A 15,180-nucleotide genomic window follows, 5' to 3' on the forward strand; every position below is an offset into this window, starting at 1 on the left:
ACAGAATACAAGTTTAGGTTAGGTTGAAGCGGTTTTCCACACTCAGACTCATAACCCATTGTGATACCGCGTGGGGAATCCGTCCTTATCTCCCATAAAACCTGTGTGTACTTTTCAAGAATTTTAGAAGAATTCCTGATACAGTACTGAGATCTTCCAATTTATTAAAAAATTGCCTACTTAAAGTTGTAAATTACGCCTGGATAAAGCAGGACAATAGCGCAGGAGATGAGTTCGTTTGTTACGTTCCCATGGAAGCCGGTTCTACGTTAAGATCTAAAGTTTTCGTTGAACAAACGTGTAATGATATCATGGCAATCCAAATACCATTGTTTAGGCAACAGAAGTTCTTTAATCTCATCCCTCGTAAAATGGCATGCGAATGCGATGAATAAATCTGAACGGGCGTATGCCCGTCATTGCATTCCGTAACTAATTCTCTAAATTTTACTTGCTCCGTATTTCATTTTTGAGTTCACAATTTGTACAGAATGTGAGTAATTTTACTCATTTTATAACAGAGATGTCTCGTTTTTTCCTTGTCTGATAATTACCGTTATATTTTAGAAGGGCTTATTATTGGCTGATTACCAAGTTTCCTTGAAATATATTAGTTTTTATCATACACAGGGACGACTAAGTCAACTTCTCTTATCAGTAAAAACATTTTGGTATATACTGTATATAGTACAACAATGCACAGATAGCACTTATAGTGTCTTCTATACGAATTGTTATTTCTTACAAGATTAACTGATATTCTTAAATATTTTTTTCAATGCTAAGCTGTGAGTCACTTATCTCTAATATCGGGGAGAATAACTTTTTATTGTTTTTTTTTTTTGCCACGTTTCACTCGAAATGGTGGGGCCAATATCAAATCGTTAGCCGGCTCTCAGCGAATTTGACAGAATCAGCGGATGGGCTGACGTAGTCCGGGTAACGAAGAATGTGTTAGTGATATACGAAATATGTCAAGCAAGGATACTTCGTTGCGGTCTGAACAATGACTGATTGGACGAATGTGTGAAATGATTGTACACATTTCAGCTGGAGAAAGATGGTGTTAAGGATATACGAAAAAAATCAACACAATCTACCTTCATGTTGCTTGGTTGTTATCTGAACAACGACTGATTGGACGAGTGTGTGAATACATGTGAAATGATCGTGCAGAGATCGGCTGCTGAATCTCCAAAGAGACGTGGCAGCCAAAGTTCCTCTCACAATTTTCTTTTTCACCATAGTTTAAGAGCAAACCTGGTAATCTATCATCCTTGGGATAAAGTCATCGTTAAGAAAAGTATATTATTAAAAGGATATTATTGAGTAGTACAGCCCAAATATATAATATGTATATACCGCCTTAATGAAAATAAATTCTATGGGCGTAGAAAAATAAGTATCAGATCACGTTTGTCTAGAAGCAAAGACCTAAAATTCTGGACTAAATACTTTTTTACGAACGAAACTAAAATTAATTTGCTTGGTCCTGATGGGAAGACCTTTGTTCATCGTAAATTAAAACCAAGAGTTCAAATCACTGCTACATAACAAAGTCAGTCATTTAATCGTGTAAAATGGTGAATCTGCGTACTTGACAAATGTCAAAGCTGACATAAGAAAGGTACCGTCTAAGAATTATTCACTACTGACATCTAAGCGTCAATTTTGATAGGCCCTTTATGTTAAAAAATATCATTTGTCAATTTTCCAAACAAAGTATAATTAAATGAAAAGACTAAGGAACAAATAAAAAGAAACAGTGGTTTTTTATTTTCATATTGTACATGTATTTATTTTGTTCGCTTTTGAGATACGGAAATTTAAGCAAGATTGTGGAATACTTAATATTAACTTCATAACCTTAGTGGTTTAGCTTTTCTATTGGGTGAATACAGCCTTAAACATTTTGGTATTTCTTTAGAAGCATGGCCCAAACATCTGGATACCTGGTTTGTAAAAAATTTGTTAATTTTTGAGCGTTTTGAGCTTGTTGTGGCGAGCAATTACGACAATTCCTTAAAATAACTTCCGGGAGGGCAGCTGAAATGAAAAGAGAAAGTATTTTAAAAAGTCCATATATACGTTAAGAAAGTCAAGATGTTTTTCAACAAACAATTTTAGGAAAAGGCGTTGATAGATTAGACTAGATTTTTACTAAATTCTATTATTAAGTTCGGATTATTCGCAGTTAGTTTAAAGATTCTAAAATTAAAAATAAATGGCATTTCTTCAAAGATGCACGCCAAATGGATGCACGATAAAACTATTATAAAGGGTGACCAGATTGGAGGTACTTTTTCCAAAAGGGTTTTTGGACAGATTACGCGTGCCTACTGTCAAACAACATACATACTTTTTTTCAGTATTAAATGATATTTCATCATGGAATGTCTTACGCCTCAACAACGTTTACAAGTCGTACAATTGTATTACGAAAGTCGATGTTCTGTGAAAAGTGTTCATCGCGCGCTCTGGCCAACTTATGATGTACATAACCATTGGCAAAACTGGGAATAATTTGACATTAATGGACTGACTTGATACTCGACCAAGTGGACCACTTATAGCCCGAAGTGAAGAGAAGGAAGAATCGGCTCGGCGCCGATCTCAACAACTCCGCCTATGTTATGGCACTGCTATTGGCGATTTTACACAAAGATCTCGGTTTTGGAAGCATATAAAATACAGCTAGTGGGCTCTTGAAGATTCGCATTTTGGGACCCAATTTTTGGCGTAATAGCTACGTCAATAAGCAAGTGGATTGGCCACCAAGATCATGTGACACATACCTTTGGACTCTTATTAGAGGGGGTATGTAAAGTCCAAAGTAAAGAAAACGTTTTTTCTAATAGCAAACCTCCGAGAGTATTTCTGCCATGAAAAAGCTCCTCATAAAAATATCTAACGTTCGGAGTCGGCTTAAAACTGTAGGTCCCTCCATTTGTGGAACAACATCAAGAGGAGGTGCTCGGCCAAACACCCAAAAAAGAGCGTAAGCGCCAATTATATATATACATATATAAAGGCCAGACAAAGCTATAGGTTCTTCGCTTCTTTTTAAGCAAACGAAACTGAAACTCCATAAAACAATAATTACGCCTTGCGATACTTATGCTTCTGAAACCTGGGGTATGCGTAAGTCAGATGAAGAAAAGCTTAACATACCTTGGAGTTTGTCGACTATTTTGTGAGGTATTTTATCGCCGCCTGGCTAGCAGTGAAAATGTAGATATTATATCATCTCCAGGTATCGCAACACACTGTACCAGTGTCACGGCTTTGATTATTGCCATCAGTTCGGCCTGAGAGATACTACAGTAGTCGGGGAGCCGAAAACTAAACTTCCCCCCTATGCTCGGAATGTACAATTCCACCCACCCTGCCCTCGAGCTTTCATCCCTCTGTGTTTACATGGATGGACTCGCTCTGTCTTGCATCGCCCCGTTCCAGGTCTTCTCGTTCACACAACGAGTATGTACATATATGTAGACCGATAGTTAGTGGAGGTAGCTTTTATTCGACCTCGATAACATTTATGTCGGGAACAATACGTGTACTAAATTTGGACATCTTTTATTTAGTCCTTATCGATTTACACGCATTTACCAAAAAGTGGGTGTGGTAACGCCGATTATTCAAACTTTACTTGCTTCGTATTTCTTTTTTGGGTCCACCATTTGTACTCAGTACGAGTAATTTTGTTTTTGGCAAATCTTTTCTCGAGTTATCATGCATTCGATCGGACAGGCGGGCGGACAGACATTGCTCAATCGACTCCTCTCATCAATCTTTTTTAATCCATTTCTTTATTTCAATCTGTTTTTTAAACATTCAGCAATATTTTTTTTGATGTAAAGCAAAAACATTGGAATACTCCTAGTGATGCAACCATTTACTAGTTTTATTATAAAAATTTGGACTCATTTATTGCCATATTAGGTGTTTTGTAGACTTTTTCTTAAGTCTGGTGAAGGTTATAGGATTTGCATTTATTTTTGTGACAAGAGGAGTGGTGTGTTGTGTGATATGGCATATTTCTTTAATTATTGTTGGTACTTTGAGATTACGATAAATTTGTGCATTTGTGGACATAATAAGGGGCGTTTGAAATCGGGAATCCTTGAAGTATTTCAATGATGAAGTTAGCTACAGTGTCCCAAAGTCGAATGCCATATGTCCATATCGGTTTCCATATAGCTGAGTAAAGTGAGAGCTTACTTTCGAGAGAAGGATGAGAATTTCGATGTAGTAACTAATATAGGCTTCTGAGTTTTATTCCTAGTTTTCCATGTAAGTTTGCTATCAAGATGCATGTCGAGATATTGTGTGACGTGAGTTTGTGGGATTGTTGTATTATTGAACTTAACGGGTGGGCAAGTTTTTTGATTTAGTGCCAAAGTGACTTGTGAAGATTTTGTCTCGTCTGGCTTAATGCGCCACTGTTTCAACCAATGAGTTAGTTTATCAAATCCTTTCTGGAGTTTTGTGTGAAGCCACATGGGGGTGGGAGTCAATTGTGAGTCAATCTGAATATTTTTGTATATATATATGTATGCATAAACATTTACTACAGAGTGATACCTCTCTAATTGACTATTGAACTTTTGAAAAAATTACTATCAGAACAGTTAAATTTGCGACATAGTTCTTTTCCATAATCTGACTTTCATTAGAATAACAGTCGTAAGATAATTCAGTAATAAATCTCAATAATTGGGCCTCGTTCTTGAATTGATATCATGCGCAGAATGGCAAAACTTTTCTATTGTTTAAAGTATCCAAATTACTACTAAACATTAATTCAAATTTTCCAATTACGACTTACCTTTCAACTGCCTTCCCAATTGATCACAAGGGCTTTTTTCCAAAACGCACATTATTTGTCTGCTAACAATTACTTGATTGTTAAGAAGTTTATTAATGTTTTTGTCATCAGAATCAATTTCGCAAATGAAAATAACTAATAGCAAAAATATATATTTGAATTCAAAACTCCGTGAGACGCTAGCTCCTTTCATTTCAAAATTCTTAGCCTTATTCTCAAAAACGAAGGATATTTTTTCTTATATGCAAAGGAAGAAACGTTCTTGTTTTCCAGGAGCAGAAACTTGTACAAATAAATCCATGATGTACATATTTACATACATACTGGCACATATCACATGGTCATATACTATAAATTACTGCGCATGTATTCAAAAAATATCAAAGATTTTCTTATACTTTCAGTTAACTATTCGGTATTTCATAAGCAACACAAATAATGGTTGCAACAGCTTAAAGACTACTTACATTTTTTAGAAAGTAAGCAACTGCGGAAAATACATACATAAATATAACCAGTACATACAACAGTTCGTTTCAACGACATCGGCAGGTTGGTATCTTCATAAAGCAGGTGTGTACTGCGCTAACGATATTTAACTGGACTTAAAACTCTACCTGGGATCTATAGTTTTAAGCCAAATCTGAACGGCAACTATTTTTTATAAAGAGATTTTTCATGGCAGAAATACACCCATTGCCTGCCGAGGGGCGACCGCTATTATGGTAGAAAAAACTTTTTCTTTATTTTGGGTTTCACCGAATGGTAGTCACTCACCAACCCATTCGGCTATGGCGGCCGCTGTAAGAGTGTTTAAAATACCACACGTGTCAGCAAAGCCGCCGTCTAGCTTGCATGGACTAAAAACTCAACCCTCTCCCTCCCATTGAGAACCGTCATGGGAAGCTAGTTGCGTTCCCTCGACGTTCTGTAAATAGCCGGAATTTTCGCCCTTTGCTCTCGAGCGAATATCACGCTCACCCTTCTTGCACGAGGAACTACTACGCTAGTTATAACGTTGTAGACTTCCTGTGTCTAAAATCTTGTTGTCTTATAGATAAATATCTTGCGTAATCTATAGCGGCTGCCAGTCGAGGATTAAGCAGTTTAAGAAGGTACTGCTGTGTGAGATTCGGGTTACTTTCTTATTGCTTCAAACACAAGCTGTTAGTTTTTCTAAATTTTTTTGAATGCCCCTCACGCCAGCCGTACATAACTAGCAGATCTAACTCTTCAACTGAGTTGATTCAACACCCATTTTCTTCTCTGATTTCATGATCCGCGTTGGGGCTTCTTAGTTCTGCAGCTCGTGCTATCTTCTCCAGCATCAGGTTAAAGAAATCGCACGACAGAGAGTGGCGAATAATGGAGAATCAGAGAGAATGGTAATATTTCAAAATTTAAGGACAATTATTGTAGGCTTAATATACTTGAATTATTTACAGCAAAGTAAAGTCATGGACAAAGAGGCACAAAAGAGCGCATATTTTACTAGATTTACCAAGCTGCCCGTTAACTCCTTCTATTTTGTTTGTTTGCTTTCAGCTGCCAAAATGGTGAAATGGAAGTCTATCGTAAGCATCTTCTAAAGTTCTTTTAGAAAAGCTCACGATGTATTCTATCATTCATAGAAAAATTGGTACACATTTTGAACTGGCAATGACTTTAATTCTACATACAATCCCATATAGTTATTTTGGCTAAATTTCCCATGCAAAGCCAGCTCATAGTTTCGGATGGTGGTCCAATACAACGCGCCTATTATGACATTACTGCCGAAACAACTCCAAATACTCATTATCGGATTGCAGATACACCCACTCTAGAAAAATTGTACGTCACTATTTCCTCCTTGCCTAGTTGGGGTTAAAATTCTATCTGATGATATTATAGGTTCTAATATATCGATTTAACAGTGTTATATACATATTTTTCATAACGAGCATACATAAAAAAAGGAGTAATCAAGTGGTTATTTCACTCAAATCTCTCTAGGTAATATACATTCGAGTACTGTTGTATTAAAATATTTATATTATCATGATTGTGGTGTAATACGATGCATATCTCACTAATTTTGAAACAAATGTAAAATTGATAATCGAAATGATTTGTGTGGGAAGGAAAAAATACTTTGCTTAAAGAATTTTCGTATCACAGCAGCTCAAATAAATGCATAGCGATGCGCCTGCATACATAAATAAAGTACATTCTACATTTGTGTTAGCTAATTTATATAGGACTCAATATGGTTACAAATCGATTTTGCTTTTTTTTTTTTTGTCGAAAAAATGTTAGTTCATATTTTAAAATGTTGTGCGCTTAATGACGAAAATAGATATATTAAGTATAACCTTCGAAAGTGGTTCGGAGATTTTCGGGTTGAAATTTGAAATTGGTAATACGGGCAAATTATGACAACAGAACAGTTGATCCTATGACTATCAGTATAACCAAATTGAATTTATTTTTAAAAACTTTCCCGACGGAAATATACATTTGCAGGAGTACATCTCTAAAAGGACTAAACAAAAAAAGAGGTGTTTTAAATTAGGTTAACCCTAAACAAAAATGGAAGTGATTAGTCTGGGATTAGTTTATCTACTATTAGTATATACTATTGTATATAGCTGTTCTATTCTTTTACTCGACCTGTGAAAATAATGGGGTTTGTTTGTTTGGACTCGATTATCAAAGCGTTGTCTTAGCCCATTTTTTTACACACTCATCTGATTTTTCATTTCGGAGAACACCACTATGTCCTGGGTCTCAATATTAACAGAGACGTAACTGACATTGTGTGTTTAATTGGCATTTTCATGATGAGCACAAGTGACTCACGAAAACGGCTAACCTCCGACTGTATTTCTTAAAGATCCTCATAATAAATTATCTGGCGTGTAGGCACCCAATAACTACCCCGCTTGCCCCGATTTTTTATTATTATTAACAGATCTCAAATATATACCTACAATTCAACAAAACAACAAAACCATTCAATAACCGACGGCTTCGCGGAGTTTACCTATAACACATTTGTCACCCACTCGCACTTTAACTGAGGTGCAAAGTGGCAAAAATTACTTTCGTATGGAGGTCACGGTTGCTGCAGCTTAAGATTATCCGGCCCGACATAGATTCCCAGCCGAATCAGTTGTTCTTCCAACCGAGCGCCAACACCTACGCTAAAACTATTCTGTGGATCTCAACATCAGGAATCACCCACTTTTCTCAAAAACCCCATTGTGTAAGAGACTATTACTCAAAACCATGTAGGGATGGGCACTTTTGGACTACAGGTTCGTATTTAGCGCCCATATAAAAAAAATCAATGTAGGCCTCTGTAACAGATGCTACGAAATAACATAAAAAAAACATGATACTTGGTGCAATTTTTTAATGAAAATGTATTTCGTTCGAGCTTACGAGATACTCTCATTTGTGATTTTTGTCATCTGTTGGAATATAGTGATTTTGTGTATGTGGTGAATATAGTTTATCAAAATAATTGAAACTGAAAAGAGAAGATGCTCAACGCGTGTATTTTCTTAACATCAAGCTTGAAATTCGCTTTTTTTGAGGCGTCACAACGCATTGAAACTCGAAAAGTGTGAGGCTTGCCTTTCGGCTCTCCCCTCCACAGCTTCGTCTCCCTCCCCACCCTAATGCTAAATGCTACTCCCTTTCAAAATCAAAACGAACTCCATTTTTCCTGCCATGTACGCATACTACACTCTCTTGCTTCCTTACGCATATTCAGCCGTGTTGGAAAAGTTTTGTTCTTGTAAACTTTAGCGCACTCATTTGTCATTAATCTGATTGGGAGTAGCCCAGCAATAACCATAATGGCGTCCTCTAATACGGTGCGGAACGCGCAGCACATTCTCGCACTCAGCCTTCATTATCTCTGCCTCTGAACGTAAAACGTTCGCGTGTGATAGGTGCTCTTTTGAAATTAAACCTATGGGCAATTATTACGCCCAGGTCTGTCTTGTAACTCCTTAATTGCAAATTTTTCATTATTTTAAAATTGTTCTCTTTCTTTTTTCGTATTTTGAAAAATACGAAATATAGATAGTTTCCGCCAGATAGTTAATATGGAGTCAGTTCGTTGAAACTTTTTCTGCTGGTTTAAAGGTTACATAAAGGCAACACTTACTGAGGATCCGTGATGGCCACTCACATAAACAACTAAATAAAGTTCAAGCATGGAAGATGGGGTTCAACCTAAGTATACTTTATGGTGGTAGAAGGGGATTATACAACCAATTTTATCATATGGATCGGTAGTTTGAAAAACTCTAGGGGAAATTGCAATACTTAAGTACTTGGCAAAATAGAAAGATCAGCCTGTGCAATAACGGTCAGTGTAATAAGATCATGTCCTAGGGAGGCTCTCAAATGACACAAATAGTTCCGGTAGATCTCCATATGAAAAGATGGCTACCATGAATACACTGAGGTTATATAAAGTAGGTCGCTGGAAGGAAAAACTTATGGTCATGGCAGTCTATTATTGCGACAAACTCAGTTCACCTCGGAGAGGACTGATTACATCATTCCAACGGTGACATTGAACAGGAATTTCGTTGCCCACTTTCCATTGGGAGGAATGGAGTAAAGGACTTTTACTAAACAACGTTGACACTATAGTCTACACAAATGGCTCCAAAATGGATGGTGGGGTTGAAGCAGGTATACTCGTCTATTAAGAATTGAAAAATCTGTACGTCTTCCCAATATTTGCAGTGCCTTCCAGACGGAAGTACTGGCAATAGGGGAAGCTTGTAGGCTACTAATAGCATACTTCTCTTTCAAATGCAATATCGCTATTCTTTCGAATAGCTAAGCTACAATCCAAGCACTGGATTCGGCTACAACAATCTCTAAACTTGTGGAACAAAGCAGGAATAGCGACTAGACGACATGCAAAGTTAGCAGAACGAAGGGATTCCTGCAGCAAGCAAGCAGCCAAAATGGGCATCCCTCACAATACACACTGTCACAGTTGTAAACAACCAGAGAAAAGTGAAACGTTTTTCCATTTCCTCTGTGAATGCCCTGCTTTTTGGAAGGAAAGAATTTCAAGCCTTGGCAAACCACTGTTCGAGTGTCTGGAGTATCTCGAACAACTGTCTGTCTTAGACGTCAACAACCTAATAAACCATAGTCATGTTGTAAATAACCGCAGCCGAATGGGTTGGTGTGTGACTGGCAAACCTCCGAGTGTATTTCTGCCACGAAAAAGCTTCTCATATTTTTGTAGGTCTCTCCATTTGTGGAAAACATCTAGACGCACACCACAAATTGGAAGAAGAGATCGGCCAAACAACCAAAACGGGTGTAAACGCCATTTTTTTTTGTAAAAATGAAAAATTACGCACAACCATTTTGACGAACTTGGGCATACAGATAAATTAAAATCAGCTGAAAATGGCTGCATGTCCATAAACACCAAATGGCAGTGGTGTTTAAGACGAGTTAAAGTAAAATTATTTGTGTGGTAAACTCCGTGTTTATGAGCAGTGTTTAACGTAAAACTCCAAAAACGGCCTTTAAATACGAGTTTAGGGGGCAATGTGAATATAACAGGCGTGCGGGTTCTCTATTTATGACCCAACAATAATAAAATATAATTCTAATGATAATGAATGAACACAATTAATTTAAGGAACGTGATTTTTAACTTTAGTGAAGTTTAACCCGGCATACAATTTTTGAAGCCATTAATATTGTAGTTATCATTTTATGTATAATATCTACTTAATTACAATACATTATAGGAATAAAAAACCTCAACATGAATTCTTTTATTAAAGCTGTATAAATATTGGTTTTCTTTTCTTTCACCACTAGAAAACAAATCAAATTTTTGGGAAGTCAGTATGATTAATAGCGAACCTGATACGAGTACAAGCTTTCACAGGTAAGATTTAAGGAAAACCTTTAGCTTTAATTTATGAAAATTTATTTTCCAAAATTATAGCCTATAATGATTAAATACATTAAAAATATTTTCCTTCGAAATATTATACTTTAGGAATATAAAGTTTTATAATATTTGCAGTTACATATATTTAAAGACGGTTCATTATATTTGTTTCTTATGACTTTTCTTTGCACTTTTTAAGTGGCATTAAAGACAATTAAATCTGGAATAAATGTTACACTCCGTCTTATACAAGAGAATCCACGATATTCGCCCGCACTTGTTATTTAGGGTATTATAACTTTCTTCAAATAACTGTTATTTGTAGTAGTGCAACGGAATCTAAATAGATATAGGCAAATTAAGATATCACTTGGTATTGAAATTTGGCATAATATGATAATAACCGCGATTTTTAAGAAGAAGTAAAACCGAAGAAAACTTTCCATGAAAAAATCAACAAAAAGCGATTTTTTTTTTAAATGGGCATTCTACCGTCCTCTCGTGAGTTATGTAGCATTTTTGAATAACCATGTTAAGAATGTTATCTAACAATCTTGTATGATTTCAACCTCCAAATAAACATACTTGGTTAACGCAGACTTGGTTAACTCTTCAAAAATGATTGGAAAACGAGTCTCATTATCAAGTATTGCCTTCGATAACGAATGTGGAAATATGTTGGTCTTCGCTTGGAGATACATATGTAAATATATGTATATATTTATCTCGGTTCCTTTATGCTGTTCCATAAAACCGCTAGGAGAACAAACTCATAATACCCTTGTGTAAAAGTGTGCGCGGGTATAAAAATAGTTTCAAATTATACAGGGTCCGGCACTCGAAGTGTAACCAACTTTAGACCGCTCGCACAGCCGATGCACGGGCATGCGGGGGAAGCATTTTGCCGAGAGTAAACACGAAAAAAGAAAATCAGTAATGGATTTCAAACGCAATAGTGTGATTGCATTAAATTGGGCTGGAAAATCACAACCAGCGATTGTTCGTGAGCTCGAGCAACTTAAAGTGCTCAAAGTCAAGCCTCACAAGATGCAAAAGGCGCATGATCTCACACCAAAGTCAGACTTGAAAGAGTGAAAAAGTTGCTTCGCTTGGCCGAAAGTAGTCAATTTCCGAACATTGTGTTTTCTGACTAGAAAATTTTTCAAATTGAGTAATTCGTAAACTCTCAAAACGATAAGGTTTATTTGACCGACCGTTCATACGAGAACTTGAGTCATCGATTGGCCACCAGGAGAGAGCACCCGCCATAGGTAATGGATTGGGCCGCTGTAACCGCAAATGGGAGCTCTCCAATCGTTTCTATCGAGCTTGGCTTCAAGGTAGATGTGAAATATTATCCGGAAAGTATTCTTGAGGTTGCTTTGAAGCCGTGAGCAGACAAACATTTCGGTGGCAGACTGTGGACGTTTCAATAAGACTCGGCACCGTCTCACAAAGCTCGAGTAAACCAAGAATGGCTAAAGGACAACGTTCCGAACTTCATAACGTCCACACAATGGTTCTCAAATTCACCAGTCGCGAATCCGATGGATTATTCTCTTTGGGCCACTTTGGAGGGCTAGGTCCGAACTAAAAGTTTCACGAATCTCGAGGCGCTGAAAAAAGCCATTATCCGCGAGTGAGTCAAAATACCAGTCACAATCGGGCAGCTTCCGATTCGTTTCTGGACCGTCTCAAGGCCATAGTCAAGGCAAAATGTGGTCATATTCAGCAAAAGTAAATTGATTCTTAATTTTGTATTATTTTCACACATTTTTTACTTTGAATTGAATAAAAGTAATTTTCCAAACTAAATTTATGGGCTTTTTAATTGGTTACACTTCGACCTGCCGGACCCTGTATATTTATAAACACGCATTTATAGTAAATATTTATGTTATGAAATTATTTGCAATCAATATTCACATTTTACCGTTATAGATCTTGTCTTCCTTCTGAAATGTTACAACCGAATGATGGAAATATCATGTCGATTTTGAAAAATTGCCTGGGAAAGGAGCTCAGCAAAGTTACAATGCCTGTGACGTTAAACGAACCACTGAGCTTTCTACAAAGGATATGTGAATACATGGAATACGCTGAAATATTGGATCAAGCTGCCAGCGAGGAAGATCCAGCTGATCGTATGAAACTTGTTGCAAGTAAGTCGTAATATAAATAATAAAAAACTCTTTGTAAATATTTTACTTATATAATATAAAGTATGCATATATTTTTTGAGCATTACGTAGCAGTATTTTCAGTTGCTTAAGTCGGAAATTAAACTGCTTAAAATAGTCTCTTCGAAACTTAAATTTACTAAAAAGACTAATGACAATGATGGTCAAGGACTAACTTCTTCTGTTGAGAATTGACGGACCTGGAAAATTAATTACACAATTCAAAACCTTAAAGTTATTTATTGGAACATAAAATCTCTGCTGTTGGATATACTTTTGTCGATTGATTTAATCATGAAGACCACTAAACCACTTCAGCGAAGTTTGAAGTCAAGTTGTTTAAGTGATACAGTAATACTTTTGGGCCAACTTATCCGCTACTAGAAAGTTAGTCAATTCGACGCCAACGAAGTTGTTTGCATTCGCAGTTGCTTAAAGCATTTAAATCCATCATATGATCAAAAGCACCTTTATTAGCCTCACATAATTAATGGCATACCTGCTATTCATAAGACTTACAACAAAGACAATGCACTGCTATCCATCACCAGCAAATTTCTTGTGGGTCTTACATCGTTTTATGCAAACTTTGCACTGATATTTATAGCGACTGTGATCCCATCTTCTGCGGTGGGGGCAGATGCAATTTTAAAAATCAGTTACCACAAATTCGAACACGGTGTGTAAAGCGAAGTTATCGAAAGCTGACAGATCAGCATCTTCAATGCCACCTACTTCACGGCCTTTAGATGACTTTGGAAGTCAATATAAAATAAGTTAAATACCATTAAAGCGAGCTGTTGGTGGAACCTGATTGACATATGAAAGGCACTCTCGGCTCGTATCTGAGGCATGACTTAATTCTGATGATCTTCAGTTCTCCAACTAAAACTTTAGAAATACATTGTATGTAGTTAAAATATTTTTTTGACGAGAATATTTCGAATCGATTTTTTTGGCATTAAAAAATATACTAAGTAGTCAAATATACCGCTTTCTAAGTAGCCGTTTTATTCCACACTCGCTCTCTGCAATCTGCTTTAAATTAATTGTGTGGCAGAATACGAAATGGTTGTAAAGTTGGTTTGTATACTTAAACTTGCTAACTCGTAGAGATGTATATATGCATGCACATAATAATTTTGCAAAACTCTTAAATTCGTGGGCCTGTTGTGGCAGTAGCTTTCTTCGTTGTGCCATTATGTTTCTTCCACGCGAAATCTTTATTTATTAAAATCTTCGTTAATTTCCTGGAACCTAAATCTTAGATAGCTGAAGAAATATAAAAAATTGTTTTCCTTATCGTTTTCAAAATTTAGTTTTAAGTTTAACATTAAGTTTAAAATGTAATTATAAACCAGAGAAGACAAACACTTCCATATACGAGTACATATAATATATTATTATAATTTATAGTATTTTTAGTTTAAATTAAACGCTTTTCAAATTGAACGAAATCTTGTTCTAATGGAGCAAAACCATGTCGAAACTAAGCGAAACATTTTACAAATTAAATTTAATTTTTTTCAAATTCAGTGAAATCACATGATTTTTCACATAAAAAGCCAAAAATCTGAAGTCTTGATTTCGTTGCGCTACGTTATGGCCGCAAAAGTCAGAGAGAATCAGTCAAAATGTAGAAAACCACCTTTTCTACAAGTAGATTTTTCAAACTTTATTATTATAGCGTCACCTTCGGCAGTTGTTCGTTTCGCTAGTTCGTTCATTTCACTTTTATTGCCCTCATTATCAAATTTCATTTCAAACGTTATTTCCACAATTATCTTCTCTACGGCAGCAACGCGCCGGGTATCAGCTAGTAATTAAATAATACTCCGTTTTTTGGGGCTGTGTCCCTGTACGGGAAAAGTACTTTCAACATGCAGATTTCATTAATAATGCGATTATTCTACTTCAGGCACTCCACAAACGCCGATCGCAGAAAATCTATCACATCAAACAACACAATTGAGTCGCAAGATGCATAGAAAATATTTTGCGTACGTTCTGCGTATAGCAGAAAAAAGTATGACGGAACATATTATCTCGTAATACATCACTCTTGCAAATCTGTAACACACAGTTGTGAGTATTTATCTACAACAAAGTACATTACACAATACTTATCAAAAAATATAAAATTTTCAATGCATTTTCAAAACTAACCACAACTGTACGAAGAATTAATTGGCCTATGAATTACAACAGGCAATTATTATATGGAAAATTTCGAACTC

The 15,180-nt window shown here is 36.2% G+C and overlaps 2 protein-coding genes across 3 annotated transcripts in view; one reads left to right on the forward strand and one right to left on the reverse strand.

Annotated features, from left to right (window-relative positions):
• The window catches only part of LOC128866269 (oxysterol-binding protein-related protein 2), a 32,700-nt gene that overhangs the window by 387 nt on the left and 17,133 nt on the right, over positions 1 to 15,180 (forward strand). The window contains exons 1-3 of one of the 2 annotated variants that reach the window (XM_054106859.1): positions 6,720 to 6,826; positions 10,688 to 10,757; positions 12,705 to 12,925. In XM_054106859.1, coding sequence (XP_053962834.1) covers positions 10,717 to 10,757; positions 12,705 to 12,925 — 262 coding nt within the window. In that variant the 5' untranslated portion in view covers positions 6,720 to 6,826; positions 10,688 to 10,716. Of the gene's footprint in view, positions 1 to 6,719; positions 6,827 to 10,687; positions 10,758 to 12,704; positions 12,926 to 15,180 lie in introns of those variants that run through there. The other variant, XM_054106860.1, reaches the window with a different exon arrangement.
• LOC128866270 (uncharacterized) lies at positions 1,754 to 5,146 on the reverse strand. The gene is made up of 2 exons (XM_054106862.1): positions 4,832 to 5,146; positions 1,754 to 2,046 (listed from the first exon to the last, which is right to left on the reverse strand). Exons 1-2 carry the CDS (start codon positions 5,022 to 5,024, stop codon positions 1,904 to 1,906), a joined length of 336 nt encoding a protein of 111 aa, XP_053962837.1. The 5' UTR covers positions 5,025 to 5,146; the 3' UTR covers positions 1,754 to 1,903.

Source organism: Anastrepha ludens, chromosome 6, assembly GCF_028408465.1.
Source record: "Anastrepha ludens isolate Willacy chromosome 6, idAnaLude1.1, whole genome shotgun sequence".
Classification (NCBI taxonomy): domain Eukaryota; kingdom Metazoa; phylum Arthropoda; class Insecta; order Diptera; family Tephritidae; genus Anastrepha; species Anastrepha ludens.

What these genes read in the sequence shown, in the direction of transcription:
- LOC128866270 (XM_054106862.1), bottom strand. Translation starts at nt 5,024, where the DNA reads ATGAAAGGAGCTAGCGTCTCACGGAGTTTTGAATTCAAATATATATTT. An exon ending in ATTGGGAAGGCAGTTGAAAG is followed by an intron (nt 2,047 to 4,831) that starts GTAAGTCGTAAT and finishes TTTTCATTTCAG; the next exon opens with CTGCCCTCCCGGAAGTTATT.